This window comes from Rana temporaria, chromosome 9 (genome assembly GCF_905171775.1).
Source record: "Rana temporaria chromosome 9, aRanTem1.1, whole genome shotgun sequence".
NCBI classification, from domain to species: Eukaryota; Metazoa; Chordata; class Amphibia; order Anura; family Ranidae; genus Rana; species Rana temporaria.
The window spans coordinates 66053576-66076515 of record NC_053497.1 but is presented as its reverse complement, the minus strand read 5'-3'; the positions used below and the strand labels follow the sequence as shown (position 1 = coordinate 66076515).

The 22940-nt window shown below is 42.8% G+C and overlaps 1 protein-coding gene across 3 annotated transcripts in view; it reads left to right on the top strand.

Moving 5' to 3' along the window:
- The window catches only part of LOC120913614 (interleukin-13 receptor subunit alpha-1-like), a 292879-nt gene that overhangs the window by 59206 nt on the left and 210733 nt on the right, over nt 1–22940 (top strand). For all 3 annotated transcript variants that reach the window (XM_040323690.1, XM_040323693.1, XM_040323692.1), the window contains exons 5-7: nt 9127–9171; nt 11374–11558; nt 14228–14370. In XM_040323690.1, coding sequence (XP_040179624.1) covers nt 9127–9171; nt 11374–11558; nt 14228–14370 — 373 coding nt within the window. The remainder of the gene's footprint in view (nt 1–9126; nt 9172–11373; nt 11559–14227; nt 14371–22940) is intronic.

The window sequence follows — 22940 nt, the reverse complement described above, 5'->3', positions numbered from 1 at the left end:
CTATCCACTTTTGTTGGCCCCATGCCTGAGTTTGGTGAATAGAATAGTAGAATAAGCTCTTACCGTGTTGGAACATGTAGGTGCTTCAGAGCTCAGAGCTTTGTGACTGATAGGAAAATTATGTGGGTTAGTCATTTCAAGGCTTTGTGTTTGCTACATGAATCACAATGAGCCCATATGCATTGCAGAACAGCTTAAAGCGGGAGTTCACCCATTTAATAAATTTTTTTTTTTCTTCCCCTAGATTCCTGCTCGTTCGGTCTAGGGGAATCGGCTATTTGTATTAAAATATGAGCAGTACTTACCCGTTTTCGAGCTGCATCTTCTTCCGTCGCTTCCGGGTATGGGTCTTCGGGAGCGGGCGTTCCTTCTTGATTGACAGGCTTCCGAGAGGCTTCCGATGGTCGCATCCATCGCGTCACTCGTAGCCGAAAGAAGCCGAACGTCGGTGCGGCTCTATACTGCGCCTGCGCACCGACGTTCGGCTTCTTTCGGAAAATCGTGACGCGATGGATGCGACCGTCGGAAGCCTCTCGGAAGACTGTCAATCAAGAAGGAACGCCCATTCCCGCAGCCCATACCCGGAAGCGACGGAGAGGATGCATCTCGTAAACGGGTAAGTACTGCACATATTTTAAAACAAATAGCCGATTCCCCTAGAGAAAACGAGCAGGAATCTAAGGGGAAAAAGTGCCCTCTAAGGGTGAACCCCCGCTTTAAGGACCCATTCACACCTGGGCATTGTGGCAATGTGTGTTGAAACCTGCGAGTTAATACACATTTATGCAATATATAGTACTGCCTCTGCCCTATGTGCACTGTGTTGTAACACCATTTATTGTGAAAAAGGCACCTCATTGAACAGTAGAGCAGTGGTCTCCAAACTGTGGCCCAAGGGCCAGATGCAGCCCTTTGCTTGCCTTTGTCCAGCTCTTGGGGCAATATTCCTCTCATTGATACAAGCCATTATTTCTTCCTACTGGCACCATTCTTTCCAACGATACCAACAGTGTGGCATATTTCCTCTCATTGATGACAACAGTTGGGCCTTATGGGACCATAGGCATTATGCAAACCCCAGGAAAACATGCAGAGAGGAATAATACAGCGGACAACAATTTCATTTAAAAAATGTATTAACCCTTCTGACATAACAAATAATGTTTATTTGGAAATAATTTTGGCCACGGCCTGATTCATTGGTTTAATAAGTCACAACTGTAATATAAAACAAACTCATAGCTTATAAATGTAAATCCATTCACCAATTAACTTTTCCATAACCATCCTCAACCCAGCCACTGAGACTCAAGCTGAATTACCAACATGCTTGAGAATTTCTTAACTCTCCCCTCAGGCGAACCACCACATGAATCGGCCGCGGCAGGGGGGGGGGGGTAGGGCGGGCAGCTCCTTCAGCTAGGATTTGGGCTGAAATGGACGCAGGCCCACCTGGGACTGGGCCTTAAATAGCCTTGCACCTGGTACCAGAACCTTCCACTGGGTCACCTGATTCCCACTAACCAATCCCTGTCCCAAACTCGCTACCTTCCAGAAATCCTGACCCAGCTGATTTCAGCCTACTTGATTAGAAGCGCTGAACTGCCATACCCTTCTGACCTGCCACTGACCTCTAAGTAGCCCCTTATATTAATGCACTAGCTGCCTCTGCCGTGGTCCCATAAGAAAGGAGAGCCTAAATGGCTACTCCTTTCCTTTCCCATTCCTTACAATGTACTAATGGCTGGAACCATTTTAAGTCAAAACAAAAATTGTCACCAGCACACCTGAGTGGGTCCAAAGTTTTTTAATCAGCGATCATATCGTTACAGCAGATACAGCATATCGTTTTCAGAGCCACGTAGGACCCCTTCATCAGGCATGTGATGATGTGATCGCTGATTAAAAAATCCTGGACCCACTCTGATGATCCTTAGTATGTTGGTGCCAATTTTTGTTTTGTATTGTTTCTATTCCTTCCAATTACACCAACAATGGGTCATACTTACTTCCTTTGATGTATACATTGGAAAACGATTCCTCCCACTGACATTGAAGATAGAGCACTATTCCTCTCACTGATACCAACAATGGGGCACTATCCCTTCCACTGACACCAATGATGGGGCACTATTCCTCCCACTGACACCAACAATGGGGCACTATTCCTTCCACTGAAAAATATGATGGGACACTATTCCTTCCACTGACACAAACGATGGGGCACTATTCCTTCTACTGACACCAACAATTGGGCACTGTTCCTTCCACTGACACCAGCGGTGGGGCACTATTCCTCAGAACTGATATTAACAATGGGGCACTCTCCCTTCCACTGACACAATGATGGGGCACTAGTCTTTCCACTGATTCCACTATTCCTCCCACTAATACCAATGAGGATCACTAATCCTACTCCAACTGGCCACAGACACTATGGGGTTGATTTACTAAAGGCAAATCCACTTTACATTACAAGTACACTTGAAAGTGCAGTCGCTTTAGATCTGAGGGGAAGATCTGAAATGAGGGGAAGCTCTGCTGATTTTATCATCCAATCATGTACAAGCAAAAATGCTGTTTTTTATTTTCCTTGCATGTCCCCCTTAGATCTACATTGACTGCATTTCCAAGTGCACTTCCAAGTGCAAAGTGGATTTGCCTTTAGTAAATAAACCCCTATGTTTTATTTTTACTCCTACTGATCACCAAGGCATTTTCTACTCCCACTGGCCATAGTGGGCCACTGGTCCTCCTAAAGTCTGCAGGACAGTAAACACCCTAAAACGTTTGGAGACCCCTGCAGTAAAGCATAACACACTGCAGCACACCCCACAACACACATACCGTGTGGTGCACTGTGTTGCCAAAAATATATATTAAATGGGCTCCCTTACTGTAGCACACATTCATGCATTACTGTGCATGGCTTTTTTTCAGCTGGAACTTGGTGGAACTGAGTTCCACCACCTTTGGCTCAGGACTTCCGCTCCCTACTCACCACTGTCACTTGTAAACACATGTCCAGCTCCTGTGTTTACAAGTGACACCTCGTCTCCCAAAAATCTGTTCCCCTGAGCGGGCTCCCAATGAGTGCAGGATGGGGACAAGGGAGATGCAGGTGCCCAGGGTTCAGTGTGGATGCCTACACCCCTACTGGATAATCTCCCTGCAAGTGAGAGAGTCGGAGCCACCTACAGTGTGCGAGAGGTACTAGAGCCGGCTGGGTGCTTCAGCCTTATACAGCAACAAAGGTATATGGAAGATGGTGACGCTCTTAAGGAGGGGAGAAGATGGGGGAATTAGAGGGGGGTTGCATATAGAGGTCTGAGCTGAAGGAGGGATGAAAGTGAGATGTGGAAGAAGGCTGAACTCCGTACTCTGTATGCAGAGCACCCCTGAACTTGTGGTCGAGTTCCTGCACGTATTGTCTGACAAAAAAAGCCCTGACTGTGCCCTAAATGGCAAATCCAGACAGTAAGATTAGAACACAATTATACAACCCAGTAGAGGAACTATTTTATCTGCCTGAAGATTCTGAGGAATTGAGGTTCCTCTTGTCATCTACCATTTCCTGATAAGGTATCTGATTGTATAGTATAAAAATAATTTGCAGTCCCTTTCAGAGGTCCCAAAACTGCAGATCTTGTGACACCACCCCGCTTCCTACTAGTGACTATTACATTCCAGTGGTGGCTGCTGCTCAAATTTTTTTTTTTGGGGGGGGGGGGGCGCAAACGAAAAAAACAAACAAACAATTGCAGCCTCACTGAGCCCATCAAATGCAGCCACTGTGCCCATCAAATGCAGTCACTGTGCCCATCAAATGCAGCCACTGTGCCATCAATTGTCACCACTGTGCCATGCCATCAAACGCAGTCACTGTGCCATGCCATCAAACGCAGCCACTGTGCCATCAATTGTCACCACTGTGCCATGCCATCAAACGCAGCCACTGTGCCATCAATTGTCACCACTGTACCATGCCATCAAACGCAGCCACTGTGCCATGCCATCAAACACAGCCACTGTGCCCACCAATTGTCGCCACTGTGCCATGCCATCAAACGCAGCCACTGTGCCATCAATTGTCACCACTGCCATGCCATCAAACGCAGCCACTGTGCCCATCAATTGTCACCACTGTGCCATGCCAAACGCAGCCACTGTGCCATCAATTGTCACCACTGTGCCATGCCATCAAACGCAGCCACTGTGCCATGCCATCAAACGCAGCCACTGTGCTCATCAGTTGTCGCCACTGTGACAATTGCCATCAAACGCAGCCACTGTGCCATGCCATCAAACGCAGCCACTGTGCCCATCAATTGTCGCCACTGTACCATGCCATCAAACGCAGCCACTGTGCCATCAATTGTCACCACTGTGCCATGCCATCAAACGCAGCCACTGTGCCCATCAATTGTCGCCACTGTGCCATGCCATCAAACGCAGCCACTGTGCCATCAATTGTCACCACTGTGCCATGCCATCAAACGCAGCCACTGTGCCATGCCATCAAACGCAGCCACTGTGCCCATCAATTGTCGCCACTGTGCCCTTTAATTGTCCCCACTGTACCAATTGATGCCACTGTCACTGTGCCAAATGTCGCCACTGTGCTAATTGATGCCACTGTCACTGTGCCCATTGTCGCCACTGTCACTGTGCCAATTGTCGCCGCTGTGCCCTGTAAAATGCCCCTCGCCCGGCACTTACCTTTCTGGGGTCGGCCATCCTTTTTCGCGTCCCTCAATGTCTTCTCCCGCCCTCGATGACGCTTCAGCCAATCAGGTTACCGGTAACCAGAACCGGTGAACCTGATTGGCTGAGACGCCTGTCAGTCTTATCCAAGGAACGCACCCCCCCTGTGCGTCCCTTAGATAAGTATCTGGAAGCCGAATGAGGGCTGTACTCTGGCTCTGATAGGCACTTCCACACAGCCAACCAGCTGCCGTTATTCAGATGGCTGGTGCTCACCATCCGGCAGGCCATCTGAATAGTCGGCGGCAGCGGCAACAATGCATAGATTCATGCAATGCATGAATCTATGTATTGTAATCAGTGGCGGTGCGAGAGCCAGAGGGGGCGGCGCTCCGGTGCCCTCTATGGACGCACCGCCACTGTTACATTCCCTGAGCTGCTCTCACCTCTAAGCTCAAAGCTTACTTCACAAGTCTTCCCACTAAAAAAAAGCTTTTCTGCCAATTATTGTAGCTGAAATGATGGTTTCTCTAAAAGGAACATATTTTTTTTTCTTCAGAATCCTCTTCACAGCCGAATAGAAAATGGCAAACAATTGAAGGCTGTCTTAAGCCACAAGTACAAGTTCTCACTTTCAGATTAGTCACTATAAGAACGCATCCGCCACAAGTATTCTTACATAAACAGTATACATTGTTATCACACTCCACCAATTTATCACATCTCTTAACCAATGTATTTTTACCCTGACAGGGACTATTCATACATACAAAGCATGCAGTGTAATCATACTCCACAAATGTATTATATCTATTCACCAATGCATTTTGTCCCTAGCAAGGACTACACACAATAGACCGTAATTGCTGCAATATTGTAATCCACACTACAAAGAGATTGGTATTAATGGATCGTTTAAACTAATTAGGCTTATGTTCAAAGGGTTCTCCACTTATTTGCCTGGGTGTTAAATTTTTTGACTGCAAATGCATCACTCATTGACAGATAGCACTGCAATTATAATGCAGCGCCACCAAAGGTCCAGCATGTGTGTACTTGTGAATTGTGTTTAATACCATGTACAGCAAGGCCATTTGTTAGGATTTTAGAAGCGACTCTGGAGCTGATCGTCCATCCTTGGAAATATTTTATGTTGTGTACCAATTATATATTTATGATTTTTTTTTTCAAAAAGAAAGTAGATACTAAATATAATTTATTCTTAAAGTGGTTGTAAACCTCTCTTATACCCAGTGAAGTGAATAGCCTCAGAGATCAAACAAATCCTCCTACATAAGTTTTACATGTATATCTGCTGTCTTTCCCTTTCTACACTCTTTGGAAAGTGCAGATTGTGTGAGAAATCTTTCTTCATCTTTTGGCAGTGGGTGGGGAGTCTGAACTTACACTGTATGAGAGCTGATTAGAGGAAAGACACACACCCCCACTCCGCAGAGGAACAAAGGAACATGCAGAGCTGTAGTTTGAATAGACATGCTCCCTGCTTATCTATCCATAAGCACCCTCCCTGACACAAATTTTCAGCTGCTGTTACCTCATGTGTCAGAGAACTTGTCATAAGTGACGCATGCTGATAACAGAGGAATGGAGCACCAGAGAGAAACTGCACTTAGAGCTTTGGAGATAGATAAGTAAACACTTCAGATTAATGTGCTTAGGTAAAATTTTATGATAGTTCATTCATTATTCCTTTCAGCATGTATCGGATTCCTCGTACGTTCTGCTGATCGCTGGTGCAATGCTTTACAGGCTCCTGCAACAATAACTAACAAATGCAATTTTTTTTAGCTGCAAAAATTTTGCATTTACAGTTGTTTTGTAAAAAGGTGAACTTATCCTTTAATGCACTCCCTGTCTAAGGTATATGTGGGCACTCCTGCATTAAGGTATGAAACACCCCACTAGCTCACTAGCAAACCCCCCCTTCCCCTAAGCACTTACCTGGCTCCTCTCACGATCCAGCGCTACCCCAGCTGCAGCTCCACTCCACTGACTTCCTGGTCTCAGAGGAGACAGAGGCAGCAGCTGGATCCACTACTGGTATAGTTAATGGGGGTGAGGTATGTGTACTTAAGTGCAGATCTCACTAGTGACATAGTTAATAGGGTGAGGTACACTTACCGGGGTGCAAATCTTACTAGTGTCATGGTTGATGGGGGTGAAATCTCACTAGTGAAATGGTTAACGGAGAAGAGGTATGTGTATTGGGGTGTAGCTATCACTAGTGACATGGTTAATGGGGTTAGGTATGTGCACTGGGGTGCAGGTCTCACTAGTGACAAGGATAATGTGGGTGAGGCATATGTATTGGGGTGCAGAGCTCACTAGTGACATAGTTAATGGGGGTGAAGTATGTGTACCGGGGTGCAAATCTCATGAGTGACATGGTTAATGGGGGTAAAATCTCACTAGTGACAAGGTTAATGGAGGTAAGGCATGTGTATTGGGGTGCAGATCTCACTAGTGACATAGTTAATGGCGATGAGGTATGTGCACTGGAGTACAGGTCTCACTAGTGACAAGGGTAATGTGGGTGAGGAATGTGTATTGGGGTGCAGCACTCACTAGTGACATTGTTAAGGGGGGTGAGGTATGTGTACTAGGGTGCGTGCAGATCTCACGAGTGACATGGTTGATGGAGGCGACATCTCACTAGTGATAAGGTTAATATGGGTGAGGCATGTGTATTGGGGTGCAGATCTCACAAGTGACATAGTTAATGGGGGTGAGGTATGTGTACTGGGGTGCAGATCTCCCTAGTGACATGGTTAATGGCGATGATGTATGTGTACTGGAGTGCAGGTCTCACTAGTGACAAGGGTAATGTGGGTGAGGCATGTGTATTGGGGTGCAGAATTTACTAGTGACATGGTTAATGGCGATGAGGTATGTGTACTGGAGTGCAGGTCTCACTAGTGACAAGGGTAATGTGGGTGAGGCATGTGTATTAGGGTGCAGCATTCACTAGTGACATGGTTAATGGCGATGAGGTATGTGTACTGGAGTGCAGGTCTCACTAGTGACAAGGGTAATGTGGGTGAGGCATGTGTATTGGGGTGCAGCACTCACTAGTGACATTGTTAATGGGGGGTGAGGTATGTGTACTAGGGTGCCTGCAGATCTCACGAGTGACATGGTTGATGGAGGTGACATCTCACTAGTGATAAGGTTAATGTGGGTGAGGCATGTGTATCGGGGTGCAGATCTCACTAGTGACATAGTTAATGGGGGTGAGGTATGTGTACTGGGGTGCAGATCTCCCTAGTGACATGGTTAATGGCGATGACGTATGTGCACTGGAGTGCAGGTCTCACTAGTGACAAGGGTAATGTGGGTGAGGCATGTGTATTGGGGTACAGCATTCACTAGTGACATTGTTAATTGGGGGTGAGGTATGTGTACTAGGGTGCGTGCAGATCTCACAAGCGACATGGTTGATGGAGGTGACATCTCACTAGTGATAAGGTTAATGTGGGTGAGGCATGTGTATCGGGGTGCAGATCTCACTAGTGACATAGTTAATGGGGGTGATGTATGTGTACTGGGGTGCATCTTATTAGTGACATGGTTAACGGCAGTGAGGTATGTGCATTGGGGTGCAGATCTCATAACTGACATGGTTAATGGGGGGTGACATCTCACTAGTGACATGGTTAAAGAAGTAGAGGTATGTGTTTTGGGGTGCAGATCTCATTAGTGTATTGATTAATGGGGGGTGAGGTATGTGTTTCGGGGTGCAGATTTCATTAGTGTAATGATTAATGTGGGGTGAGGTATGTGTACTGGGGTGTAGATCTCATTAGTGACATGGTTAATCGGGGTGAGGTATGTGTATTGGGGTGCATATCTCACTAGTGATATAGTTAACGGGGGTGAGGTATGTGTGCTGGGGTGTAGATCTCATTAGTGACATGGTTAATCGGCTTGAGGTATGTGTATTGGGGTGCATATCTCACTAGTGATATAGTTAACGGGGGTGAGGTATGTGTGCTGGGGTGCAGATCTCATAAGTGACATGGTTAATGGGAGTAAGGTAGGTGTACTGGGTTGTACATCTCCCTAGTGACAGATGGTGAACAGAGATGATGTATGTGTACTGAAGGGATAGATCTCACTACTGGCAGAGATATGGGAAATTATATGTGAGTGCTGCATTGTACAAATGTAAGTAATAATGATTACTCAACATATCCATTTGTTGCCAAAAAACAGACCCTTTTTATGTCTTTTTATTTAATTAGGGCACTCAGTCAGAAATCGTATATTGTTGTGGCTACCCTGAATTAATATTTTTTTTAGGAAATTATATGGCTGGGTTAAAACATATTTAGTTAAAATTAATTTCAAGCAAGAATGCTTCTAAATGTTTGTAATTTCTTAACATAGGTTTTTGTTTTTTAGGACAGAGGACACCTCAAATGCAGACAGACTGTATACACAGGCAGAGTAAGTTTGATTATAAATATCATTTAAATTATAACAATTAGGTCATTTCATTTATTTGTTTTGCTCCATTTTGGTCAGTTAAATATACCATTTAAAAATATAGTATTGTTATATTTGTTGAACAAAACTGTGCTGAAAAAAATCCTTGTTGATCTTGCCAAAAGTCAAGAGCCGTGCAAGCGCCGTGCAAGAGCCGTGCACTGTACAGTCTTATCTCAAGCAGCCTTATCAAACCTGCACAAGTTACTTCTGTAAACTCCACCCCCACCCCCATGGTTTGCCCTATGTTATAGAGAAGAGGAGAAGGGGAAGTGTTCTGTAGTTTCAACATACTTTCTGTTCTAAGGAGTGTTACTGGCAGGATCACTAGGTGAAACCAAAGGAGAAAAAAAAGAGATAACTATAATGCAGTCACCACAATCCTGGGCATTATTTTAACCACTTCCAAAAGATGGCTACAGCGTGGCTCTTTTGTTCCAGGACATCCATGGACGTCCTCCTGGAACCACGCTCCTTGCGTGCCCCCCGCGTGGTGCATGCGACATGCTCTGTGATCACTGTGGGCCAGATCCACATACATTAAGAGATCCGCTACGCCGCCGTACCTTACCTGGCGCATTTTCGAATCCTCAGCGAGTTTGCACCGTAAGTTACGGCGGCGTAGTGTATTTCTGGCGGCGGATTTCAAATTGGGCGGGTTGGGGTGGGTTTCATTTAAATGAAGCGCGTCCCCGCGCCGAATGAAATGCGCGTGCGTCGTCCAGAAATTTCCGCCGTGCTTTTGCGCAAAATGACGTCGCAACAACGTCATTTTTTGAACTTAGACGTGAGTTACGTCCATCCCAATTCAAATTTCATATTTCGATACGGGAACGACGGCCATACTTAACATGGCAATTCTATCTATACGCCGCAAAATACCAGCTTTAACTATACGCCGGAAAAAGCCGACGTTAGAAAATGCGACGGCCGCGCGTACGTTCGTGGATCGACGTAAATCGCTAATTTGCATACCCGACGCGGAAAACGCCACCCAGCGGACGCCAAAGTATTGCATCTTAGATCCGAAGGCGTACGAAGACGTACACCTGTCGGATCTAACCCAGAAGCCGTCGTATCTTGTTTTGAGGATTCAAAACATCGATACGACGCAGGAAATTTGAAAGTACGCCGGCGTATCAGTAGATACGCCGGCGTACTTGCTCTGTGGATCTGGCCCTGTGTCTTTTGGACACAATCAATCTCAAAACGTGGTAAAGGGCCAATCACAGTGCAATCCTGACAGGAGACATGTACACAGATAATCAGGGCACTGATCATCAGTGCCTGATTATTACTGCAGCCCCATCAGTGCCAATCAGTGACCATAAATGCTGCCCATCAGTGCCACCTATCAGTCCCGCCTCTCAGTGCCCATCAGTGCCACCTCTCAGTGCCCATCAGTACCATCTATCAGTGCCACTTATCAGTGCAGCCTTATCAGTGCCTCCTCATCAGTGCCTATCAGTGCCCATCAGTGCCACCTATCAGTGCACATCAGTGAAGGAGAAAACATTTTTATTTGCAAATATTTTAAATAGAAACTAAAAAAATATATATATTTTTTCAAAATGTTTGGTGTTTTTTGTTTGTTTAGCAAAACAAAAAGAGAAAACAGTGGTGATTAAATACCACCAGAAGAAAGCTCTATCTGTCTCAAAAAAATTATAAGAATTGTATTTGGGTACAGTGTTGCTTGACCGTGCAATTGTCATTCAAAATGTGACAATGCTGAAAGCTGAAAATTAGCCTGGGCAGGAAGTGGGTATAAGTGCCCAGTAGGCAAGTGGTAAAACAGCACGCAAACTGAATTGATGTGACAGCTTTTGTAGGGCCTTTTTGGGGGTTCAACATTGTTTGCATGCCACACATTAGGCTTCATGTTATATAGTTAGTACATTGTGGTAAAGCACTATAACATGGCCTACGCACCAAACCGAACTAGAATGTTTCAAGCACCATTTTTAGCAATGCAGTCCACCACAACACACGATCCAAGTCCTGCTCTATGCTATTCATGTATGAGACAGAGGCTGGAGTATGGTTTGGTAATGCTTGTTGGATTCCAACAGGGATTAAACAATTTGTTTTTGTTTTTATTTTTTCACTTTTTTAACAAAGTTTGTAAGTGTTATACTGAATATTAGTTGATTTTTTTTTCAGGTTATGGGACTTATTTGAAACTGGAACGACCTGTGAGCTTTTTCCCACTAATAATTCAAATACTGTTGGATGCCAATTCCTACTAAATAGAAGCATTAAAGATCACGATCAGATTGCAATGGTAGTTACAGACACATCAAAAAGTATAAAGCCCTATATATACTATACACATGCTAATCATATAGGTAAGTTTAAAATCTGGATGAAATGTTACATTGGTAGTTCTGTAAATATAAGGAGACATTTAAAAAAAGGAACCATTGAGTATGGAAATGTGGGAAATGTGTCCTGTTTCAAATGCTGCTTTATGCATTGACATTCCTTCAGACGGTCGTTTTTTTTTATGAAAAAAAACGACATTTTTTGTGAAGTAACAAAACGATGTTTTTGAAACTTCATTTTCAAAAACGACGATGGTGTGTACACCATCGTTTTTTCAAAATGCTCTAGCAAAGCGCGGTTACGTTCACCACTCTTTTCCATTGAAGCTCGCTTCATAACTTGCTTCTGAGCATGCGCGGGTTTGAAAACGTTGTTTTAAACGTCGTTTTAGCTACACACAGTGATTTTTTGTGACACAAAAAACGACGTTTTGAAAAACGACACAAAAAATTGAAGCATGCTCGAATTTTTTTTTTGTCGTTTTTCAGAAGACATAAAACAACATTTTTCCAACACACGGTCATTTAAAATGACGTTTTTAAAAACGTCGTTTTTTTACATCATATAAAGCGACCGTGTGTACGGGGCATTAGTCACTTGCTGACTTGACGCCATCCACAGACAGCTTAACTCTTTAAAAATACACGGACGTTTAATCCTGCAGTTTTACTTTAGCTAATTGCAGTATATCCACTTCCATACCGGGTCTATTTTGTCACTTCTCTCCTACATGCAAAAATCATAATTTTTTTGCTAGAAAATTACTCAGAACCCCCAAACACTATATATATGTTTTTTTAGCAGACACCCTAGGAAATACAATGGCGGTCATTGCAACTTTTTATCTTGCACGGTATTTGCACAATAATTTTTCAACGCCTTTTTTGGGGGGGGGAAACGGTTTCATGAATTCTGAGCGCGAGCTACCGGGTATAGGGGTGTTTACATTTTTTTTTATTATTATAATTTTTTTTACTTAATTTTTTTTTTTTTTACACTTTTTTTACATTTTTTTTTTATCACTTTTATTCCTATTACAAGGAATGTAAACATACATTGTAATAGGAATGGTTTGTGATAATGTTTGGGGGTTAGAAGTAATTTTCTAGCAAAAAATGCTTATTTAAACTTGTAAACAAAAAGTGCCAGAAAAAGCCTGGGCGCAAGTGCTTTGACAACAAAACCTGGAAGATAATTGGTTCTATGCAGAGTTGTGCCAGACCCTAAACTCCCACTTCTAAAACTTACTAGTGTTAACCCTCAACTCCTTTCTCCTCTGCATCTGGTGAACACTTCCAGGTATGGAGGTCCTTGTGACCTCCTCTAAGGCAGTGCTCAAGGCTCGTACACACGCTCGGTTTTCTCTGCAAGAACCAGCAAGAAAACTTCTGGCAGAGCTTTCTTGCCGAGTATACCGAGCGTGTGTACGAAGCTTTCAAGTTTCTCGTTAAGAAAACTGCCTAAAATCTCGACGAGAAAAATAGAGAACCTGCTCTCTATTTTCTCGTCATGATTCTCAGCAGTGTTTTATACTTACCTGTCGCCGTGGAAACCCGCGCATAATCGAAATGACTTTGACACATGCACATAGACAGTAATCCACACAGCATTGTATTTGAAAGTCCATGTATTGAAGAAATAACATTCAGCGAACCACCCAACATAAAGTATTTTCCAAACAGGAACATGAAATCATTAACAGTCTCTATGTTTGTCTCAGTGAGATGAAACTGCAGCAGCAGCACTCACACAGCCTGTGCTCTCTTAGCAGGAGTTAGTTGTTCTCTCTCTCTCCACATGTCTGTCTCTCCACCCAATTACCCACAACACCCCTTGCCATCTTCTGCTCTTCTTGATGACCTCATCCTTGGTGAGAGAGAGAACAGCAACCATATTGGAAAAGGGCACACACTGCATAACAAGAGTATACACTTGGTAAATGGGCAAATAAATTATCACATCACTACATATATAAAATGCACTTTTTAATCTATCAAAAAGTGTTTTCCAGCACTAAACCTTTCATCTGATTTCTAAATTGCTGCGTTTGTAAATTCCAAAGGCCAATATAAAAGAATGGTAGTGGTAAAAAAGCACTTGTGCTTTTAACCAATCTTGTTTTTTTGTACGGTTCTCCTTTAAGGGGGCGTGTCAGGGGTGTGTTCTATCCCTACATACTTTTGCTGATAGGTGTCCCTCATTCCCATCTTAAAAAGTTGGGGGGTATGCCTGTCCCTTGAGATTCCAATAGAAGTTACCAAGGACCAGTGAGGATTTTCTGAAAGAAGTGTTGCACATAGGGCAAGGCGTGTTTGACCCCTAGCAGGGTCTTGTAAGGAGGAGAGCGAGCATTGCATATGGTGGTGGGAGAACTATGGTTTGAAGCAAAGAAATATTTCACATCTCCCTGCATGTCAGCGGAAGAAATGATCACTTTACTTATTATTATTGGACTTTTGTTTGGACACTTATATTGCACGGTTGATTTGATTTATTCTTTATTTTTTTGTCAGTTTATCTATGCAGCGCTGTCTCATTTACATGTTATTTACTGTTTTTTGTGGGAGCACATAAGTGACAGCAGCAGCAATCTTAGGTTTATTTATTTCTCTGCATAATAGCGCGCAACTATCGGTATCTTATTTTTAGTTTATATCTAAATGTCATTTTACTTTTTTTTTTTTTTTTTTAGCAAAATTTAAACCTCCAACAATAATTGAGGCAAACAGAACTTCACATAATATATATGTGAGCTGGAAAAAATCACAAGATACTGAGAAGGTAGTATATGAATTATTGCTCACATCAGCCAATGGGCATACAGAATCATATAACGTAAGTATAATGCTTTTAAAATAATTAAAATTAAATAATTTATTACACAGTGCACCCTTGATATATACTGTATTAGGCATGAAGCAGAAGCTGTTTGCCTTAAAGCAGTATTAAAGTGTTACTAAACCCACAACATTAAAATCAGTCTGTATATGCAGTAAAGCATGCTTGTTATACTCACTGCGGAACCTCCGCATTTGATCCTGTCTTCTCTGATCCCCCCCTTCTTCAACTATCCCCAATCCATCTCCCGATAAGACAGAGCCTTGGGGGTCACTCTGCACATGCTCAGTTTGGTGTGTTTTATTAGTTATTTTTTTCTTGGGAGGGTGCATGTGATTGGCATAGAGCCAATCAGCGCTGTCCAGAAAAAGGGTCAGGGGTCCTGCAGTGTCATTGAAGAGTTAGAGTAGAATGAAAACTCCTCCTACAAGCTTTAACCAGACATTAATGGAAGTCACAAGACTGCTATATACTGCTGATGAGAAAAGATATTTAGCAGCTTATATTTACTAAAATAATGGCATGTTCCTTGTACTGTGAGAGGCCAGAGATAATTAAAGGATCACTAAAGGAATTTTTTTTTTAGCTAAATAGCTTCCTTTACCTTACTGCAGTACTGGTTTCATGTCCTCATTGTTCGTTTTTGCTTTGAAGTTGCTGTAATTCTGCTGTGATCTCCACACTTCCTGCTTGTCTGGCTCCTTATGAAAAATCTCATGGCAGCTTTTCACTGTGGTCCAAGCTGTGTGTCTAAAACTCCTCAGAACCAATCAGATTCATTTTAAAACAAAACACTGCCCTGGATTTGTTTGTTTTTGTTCTGTGTCTCTCTCTACTTCACAGAAACATGAAACCAGTTTAAAAACGAAAGTGAAACTGCAGGTACATTATATGATTGATTTTTATCTATTTTTAATCGATTTTAAAAGGAATCAGTTAACTTTTATGTCTCTATACCCCGTAAACAGTCATTTCAGCAAAAACATTTTTTCCTTTAGTGACCCTTTAAATCAGGCTCCTGGGATTTGTAACACTTTAAACCCAAACATTTATTATATTGCAGCTTACCAGTTCTTGTGATGGCTACATCCAGCCAGTAAGTTTTGCTGTTATTTAAAAGAACAAGGACCCGATATGTCAACTTACAGGGATAAGTCAAACCATTTAACAACGAGAGGGGTGCTTACAATTATCAACTTTAATTTGTTCATGGAAAACCTTTTTCCCAAAAGGAAAGAAGAAAGTCTTATGTAACGGATGGTTTCTACTAGTTACTAACATCCACCATATCACCCTGCTGCCAGACCTCCATATATCACCCTCAGAGACAATGAACAGTCATTTTGCTTTGTTTTGTTATTGTTTATTTGGGGGATATAACTTGGTTGGGGAAAGGGGTTATGGGATGCCCATAGAACAGATCACTTTGCCATCACAGTTAGAGAATTATTGAATGAATTTAGCCTTGAAGAATTGATGGACTCTAATGCCGCGTACACACCATAGGTTAACCAGAGGACAACAGTCTGATTGTGTGTGGGCCCCATAGGTTATTTATCCATAGGTTAAAAAAAGCAATCTTGTTTTAAATTTAACCGATGGATACCTAACTGATCGTTAGTAGGCACGACCATCGGTTAAAAATCCACAATAGAAAAAAGAAAAAATTGTTGCGCAGACCCAGCATGTAGTGCAAAAATATGTTATCAGCCGCGTCTTAAGTGTGCCATACAGCACAAACAAACATAGTAAAAAAAAAAGAAGTCGCGCTAATTGGAATTAATATAAATATGGTGAAACACCAGTGACTAATGAAATCAAATAATTCAATGTATGGTGGTAAGCACCATCAATGAAGTAAGTGCAAGTTGTGAATAACTACTAAATGGCATAAATGTCTCTATAATTAATAAGGACACATTGACAGTCCAAACGAGCCAAGAGGTTAAAAGTAGTCCACAGGTGTGTGATGAGAGGAATCTTTAGGTAACAGTGATGACGACCACGCTGTGTTCAGAACAAACAGGAGACCTCCACCACAGATAATACTGACTCTTACCAGAATTCAGTAAATAATAAGCATGAAATCAAATCCAGCAGCAGCCCACAAGATTGTCTTCAACCAGCGGTATCCATATATTAGTAATCACCATTAAAATCCAGGCTCCATAGGTACAAAGGAAACACCAAGAGAGGAATATAGCGTAATACTGCGCTGGTTTATTGTAGCATAGAAAAGCTAAATGCTTACTTACATTTCCAAAGATAAAATAGGCATCGAGCGGACATAAAATTGGGTAGCAGAGTAAAAAAGACACAGCCGGCCGGACTGTGTATAGGCGTACGTCCGGATATCCGGATCCTTACACTTGGTAAACGCGGCAACGTCAGGGCGTCAGGGCGCGGCAACGTCAGGAGACGCCCTGACGTTGCCGCGTTTACCAAGTGTAAGGATCCGGATATCCGGACGTACGCCTATACACAGTCCGGCCGGCTGTGTCTTTTTTACTCTGCTACCCAATTTTATGTCCGCTCGATGCCTATTTTATCTTTGGAAATGTAAGTAAGCATTTAGCTTTTCTATGTTACAATAAACCAGCGCAGTATTACGCTATATTCCTCTCTTGGTGTTTCCTTTGTACCTATGGAGCCTGGATTTTAATGGTGATTACTAATATATGGATACCGCTGGTTGAAGACAATCTTGTGGGCTGCTGCTGGATTTGATTTCATGCTTATTATTTACTGAATTCTGGTAAGAGTCAGTATTATCTGTGGTGGAGGTCTCCTGTTTGTTCTGAACACAGCGTGGTCGTCATCACTGTTACCTAAAGATTCCTCTCATCACACACCTGTGGACTACTTTTAACCTCTTGGCTCGTTTGGACTGTCAATGTGTCCTTATTAATTATAGAGACATTTATGCCATTTAGTAGTTATTCACAACTTGCACTTACTTCATTGATGGTGCTTACCACCATACATTGAATTATTTGATTTCATTAGTCACTGGTGTTTCACCATATTTATATTAATTCCAATTAGCGCGGTTAAAAATCCACGCATGCTCAGAATCAAGTCGACGCATGCTTGGAAGCATTGAACTTCGTTCTTTTCGGCACGTCGTTGTGTTTTTCGTCACTGCGTTCTGACACGATCGTTTTTTTAACCTATGGTGTGTAGGCGTGACGGACCAACAGTCAGCTTCATCGGTTAGCCGATCACAACGGTCCATCAGACCGTTCTCATCGGATGGACTGATCGTGTGTACGAGGCTTAACATTCACAGTCACCTCCTCTGAACCAACTCCTGCAGACTATTACTTCCAGTACTCTTCTCCTCCTGCACAAAACTTCACTGTGCAATTCTAGTTTCTCCTCCCCATCATCTTCATATTACACCAAGGATCACTCTGAATGGGTACGGGGGGGTTGCTGAACTTGCTGATTTGTTAATAGGCCAGGGGCCTGCAGTACCCCTTCTTGCGGCCTAGTTGTTTAGCAGCTTGAGTTTGTTGGTGGACCATTGATCCCAGCTAGCCCGACTTGCAAATCCTGTGCCCACAGGCCACATCGATTTGACCCAAAACCCCACAGTCTCGCCTTGCACCCAGCTCCCCTGGCATGCCTCCTCCAGATATCCACTGTGCCTCACTCACCGATTTTCTCCTGCCCTGAGTCAATGGTGAAGAACTTAACTGGACATGCATACCGACTGTTTCTCCAGCTCCTCTGTTCCAGAACACCTCCCTCATGACCGTGTAAGGATGGAGGCTTCCTCCTAGCTCCCGAGCTCCTCCGCTGAGGTGCGCACCCCCCCAGATGGCAATGGGCCTCCTGCTTGCAGTCTAACACTTCATTCTTAATTTCTCCCAGCTGACAACTCCCTTCCAGTGGGCTGGACCTGAGCTTAAGTAGGAGGCCTTCCCCCTGTCAATTCCAGTTGGGGATTGGTCAGGGCTCCTCACATGAGCTCCCTGTCACTCCAATTCCCAGCCCTGTCCCTCTTCCAGAACATTCTTTCTGGAAGCAGGGGAGATGCCCAAGAAGTGAAGCACAGGTGGTCGCTCCCGCTGCTACACTAACCACTCCCTGCCCTCTAGATTAAAACAAGCAGGCCTAGCATGAAGCATAGGCCTTTCTAAATGTACCTGCCTGACAGCCATACACAAAAAAACTCACCTCTAACATCTACCTATGGTAGAGGGCGCTACACTTAAAAAAAGAAAAACAATGCAGTCATTACTACAATATATTACATTTTTGGTTTTAGCCACATTGGAGGCGAGTTTAAATTTCATACCTCCATTTCATTGCGAGTTCAGGGGAGATTTGAAAGACAAAGTCACCAAAAGTAGTGCAGGAACTACTTTTGGGAATCACTGAGGCACCCCAAAGTTGATGTTGCACCAATTCAGACAGTGGCATTGACGGCAATAGGCTGTGATTTGGCATGCGATTTGACATGTCAGATTGCCTCAATGTGAATGGGGGCTTAATACCACTTTAAAGAAGAGCTGCAGCCTTCTTACATAATTTGTAATAAAAACATCTTTGCCATTCTGAAGCTTCCGTCCAACCACTTTGTATATTATTTTATATATATATATATATATATATATATATATATATATATATATATATATATATATATATATATATTAGGGCTGTGGAAATTAACGATTAATTGTTCGATTAATCGTTAATTTCTTTGATCGACTAAAATTATTTTGATCGACGATCCGCGGAGTGAACTCCGCGGTCTCGCCCATAGGAAAGGCCGCAGCTTCGGCCTAGCTCCGGAGCCGCGGCCATCTTGGTCCACCCGGCGGCAGCCAAGTAGCGGCGTGCTGACGTCATCATCACCCGCCCGCCTGCTTGTATTATCTTCCCTTGCGCACGTGTCCATCAGCTACTCTGCGGACGGGTCTGTAGGTAAGAGAGGACAACAACCATCCTTTATATTAAAGCATGGGGGCATATGTGTATGTAAAGCATGGGGGCATATGTGTATGTAAAGCATGGGGGCAAATGTGTATGTAAAGCATGGGGGCAAATGTGTATGTAAAGCATGGGGTCAAATGTGTATGTAAAGCATGGGGGCAAATGTGTATGTAAAGCATGGGGGCAAATGTGTATGTAAAGCATGGGGGCAAATGTGTATGTAAAGCATGGGGGCAAATGTGTATGTAAAGCATGGGGGCAAATGTGTATGTAAAGCATGGGGGCAAATGTGTATGTAAAGCATGGGGGAAAATGTGTATGTAAAGCATGGGGGCAAATGTGTATGTAAAGCATGGGGGAAAATGTGTATGTAAAGCATGGGGGCAAATGTGTATATTCTTGCAGTACGGGGGCAGATGTGTATATTAAAGCATGGGGGCAGATGCTGTCATATACACATCTGCCCCCATGCTTTAATATACACATCTGCCCCCATGCTTTAATATACAAATCTGCCCCCATGCTTTAATATACACATCTGCCCCCATGCTTTAATATACACATCTGCCCCCATGCTTTAATATACACATCTGCCCCCATACTGCAAGAATATACACATCTGCCCCCATGCTGTAATATACACATCTGCCCCCATGCTGTCATATACACATCTGCCCCCATGCTGTAATATACACATCTGCCCCCATGCTACTGTAATGTACACATCTGCCCCCATGCTGTAATATACACATCTGCCCCCATGCTACTGTAATGTACACATCTGCCCCCATGCTGCAATATACAGATCTGCCCCCATGCTACTGTAATGTACACATCTGCCCCCATGCTGCTGTAATGTACACATCTGCCCCCATGCTGCTGTAATGTACACATGGGGGCAGATGTGTATATTCTTGCAGTATGGGGGCAGATGTGTATATTACAGCATGGGGCAAATGTGTATAATCTAACAGCATGGGGGGCAAATGTGTATATTCTTGCGTTAATTAATCGAAATTAGTCGATTAATCGATTAATAAAAAAAGGATTAATCGAACACAAGAATTTTAATCAGTAACAGCCCTAATATATATATATATATATATATATATATATATATATATATATATATATATATATATACTGTTATTCTGTACTTGCCAGAAATGCTGCAGAAATCTCCCTCCACTGAGTCTGGCTGCAGCCTTTTTATCTGTGGGAAGCTGAAGCTTCTGCCTATTCACTTCCTGGATTTACACAGATACACATAGGCATGCCTCCAGCTCTGCAGCTCTCATTGGCCCTCTTATGACTCATCCTCCCTCCCTTCCTGGCAAACTCTCATGTGAGTGAGAGAGAGATATGTGCATGATGTCATAAGAGAAAAAGAATCTATAAAATCAATGAACTGAAGTTCAAAAGATAAACAGCGCTAGTAGAGTAGGTAAATAACCAGCTCCAAGAACATGTAATATCCCAGTGAGCTCAGGTGATGTGCAAGGAGTTCAAACCTAGAGTTCATGTGCACCTGACATCTCTAGAGTGAGATACCCTATATGTGAAAAAAAACTTTTCAAAGGGTGAATGCTTACCACAATGAAGCAAAACAATGGTAATGCAAAAAAACTCACACCAACTGGTTCTCCAGGTATTGTTAAGGCAGCTCACTTCTCAGCCAGTTGTCATGTAAGATAAACAATACAAACAAATGATAGTGCAGTGTGTCTAAGAATGACTCAGACTGGTAAAGTAGGTAGGTGACCATTAGTGAATGCCCGTACAATAATAACTGTTAAAATGAACGTAGGTAAAGAAAAGGTTTCACCGCTTCTCCAATCCTCCAGGGGCCGCGCGCGTGCTGTGTGATGACAGCTGTAACGAGATCCGTATGGTGGTTAATGGAGCGCAGTGGAACGCAAGTCTGTATCCTGGTGTTGCGTCGCTGTAGCCATGCCCTGACGCGTTTCGTCACTTCCGACTTCGACAGAGGGCGTGGCTACACGGCGCAGTCACTCTCCCTTTTGTACTCCGTCAACTAAGGCTATTGGATGAGCTCTGACCATCCTCCGGTACTGATTGGTGCTAATACTGACCGGATGGACGGCACGACTTCAGCCTTGTTGTGTGAAGTTTAATAAGGGGAAGGTGGAATACCAGGGAATGAGCCACTGCTATACTTTAATATGGTCATAGACCGGGGGTTGTGCATAAAAACGCCTTGCCACAGTGGACAAAGCGATCGTTTGTAAACGATCACTACAAGCGATGGTAAATGCGGTTATCATATGTTAAATAAGATAATCAAATAATTAAAAGAAACTAGAAGTAAAAAAGGAATTGTATTAAAATATGGGTAGTATATCAACCAATCACACGCATTGTGGGCGTTTCTTAGTAGCGCTTCGGGTAATGCAGCATTATGTGATTGCTAAAGCAGATACTTTTAAAGAGATACATATGAAAGATAAATATTTAAAAGGAATGTCATAAGGAAGTTCACATTACGGTGTAGTATTAAACATACTAAGGAAACAATAATAAGGTGAAACTTCCGGTGATCTCCTGTTCCGTCAAAGCTCACAAACTATGAAAAACGAACAGTAGTGCACTGCTCAGTAAGGGCGGCACATATATATGCAATTGCTGAGATGAAATAAAGACAGTAGTTATTCCATGTCATCTGCAAAAGAGAGTGCCCATATGTCTTGGTGAGAAAGTTATATATTCTATGTAGGGCGTATGTGTAATACATTTTATGGTATGGTTGTACCTATGCATATATGGACATGGACGGAGGGATTAAGTCCTTACACATATAACTTATGTAGGTTATTTCTTCCGAGGATTTCTGTCAAGTGGGAGGACTGAATTTAGGGAAAGGGACCACTCATATATTCTACCAAGGCTATGTCTACTTAGTAGTAATGGGGCACTTATGCGGAGAGAAACTGAACAGCAAAATCCGTGGATGAGGACTAATGTTGAGATTAATACAACAAAAAGACTCGTAACCAGGATTATCAATAAATATTAAAATATTGAAATTTAAAAAATGATGAAATATTAAAATGCTAAAATATTAAAATATTAAAACATTAAGGGAGGAGGATTAAAAGTGGGCGGAGACCAATATATAAAACGAGGCCAATAAATGGGAGTTGATAATAAAAGATACAGTAAAACGGTGGATACATAAAAGCTAAAAAAGCTAAAAAAGGCTGCTAATGAATGCAAAAGGGCGACAGTTGTTCTGTATGTGATATGAAAGCGTACCTTATAAGGACGCTTAATAAAAAATCAAAAGTCACTAATAAAACAATTGATGTCTAGATCTACATTTAACCCTTTCGGCACCAATGTGCCGGCCAGATATATCCATTCCGTTTCTTTTTTTGAAAGTTCTCTTATGTGGTTACATCCTCTCTAAGTGGCTTCTACATGTTCAACACCCCAGAACTTGAGACCGGCAGGGTTGCTATCATGGAACAATTTGAAGTGAAGAGAGACATTGTGGTCCTTATACCCAAGTTTAATATTGGCCACATGTTCAGCAATTCTTATTCTGAGTTTTCTTTTTGTGCGGCCTATATACATCAATTTGCAGGGGCATTGTAGCATGTATA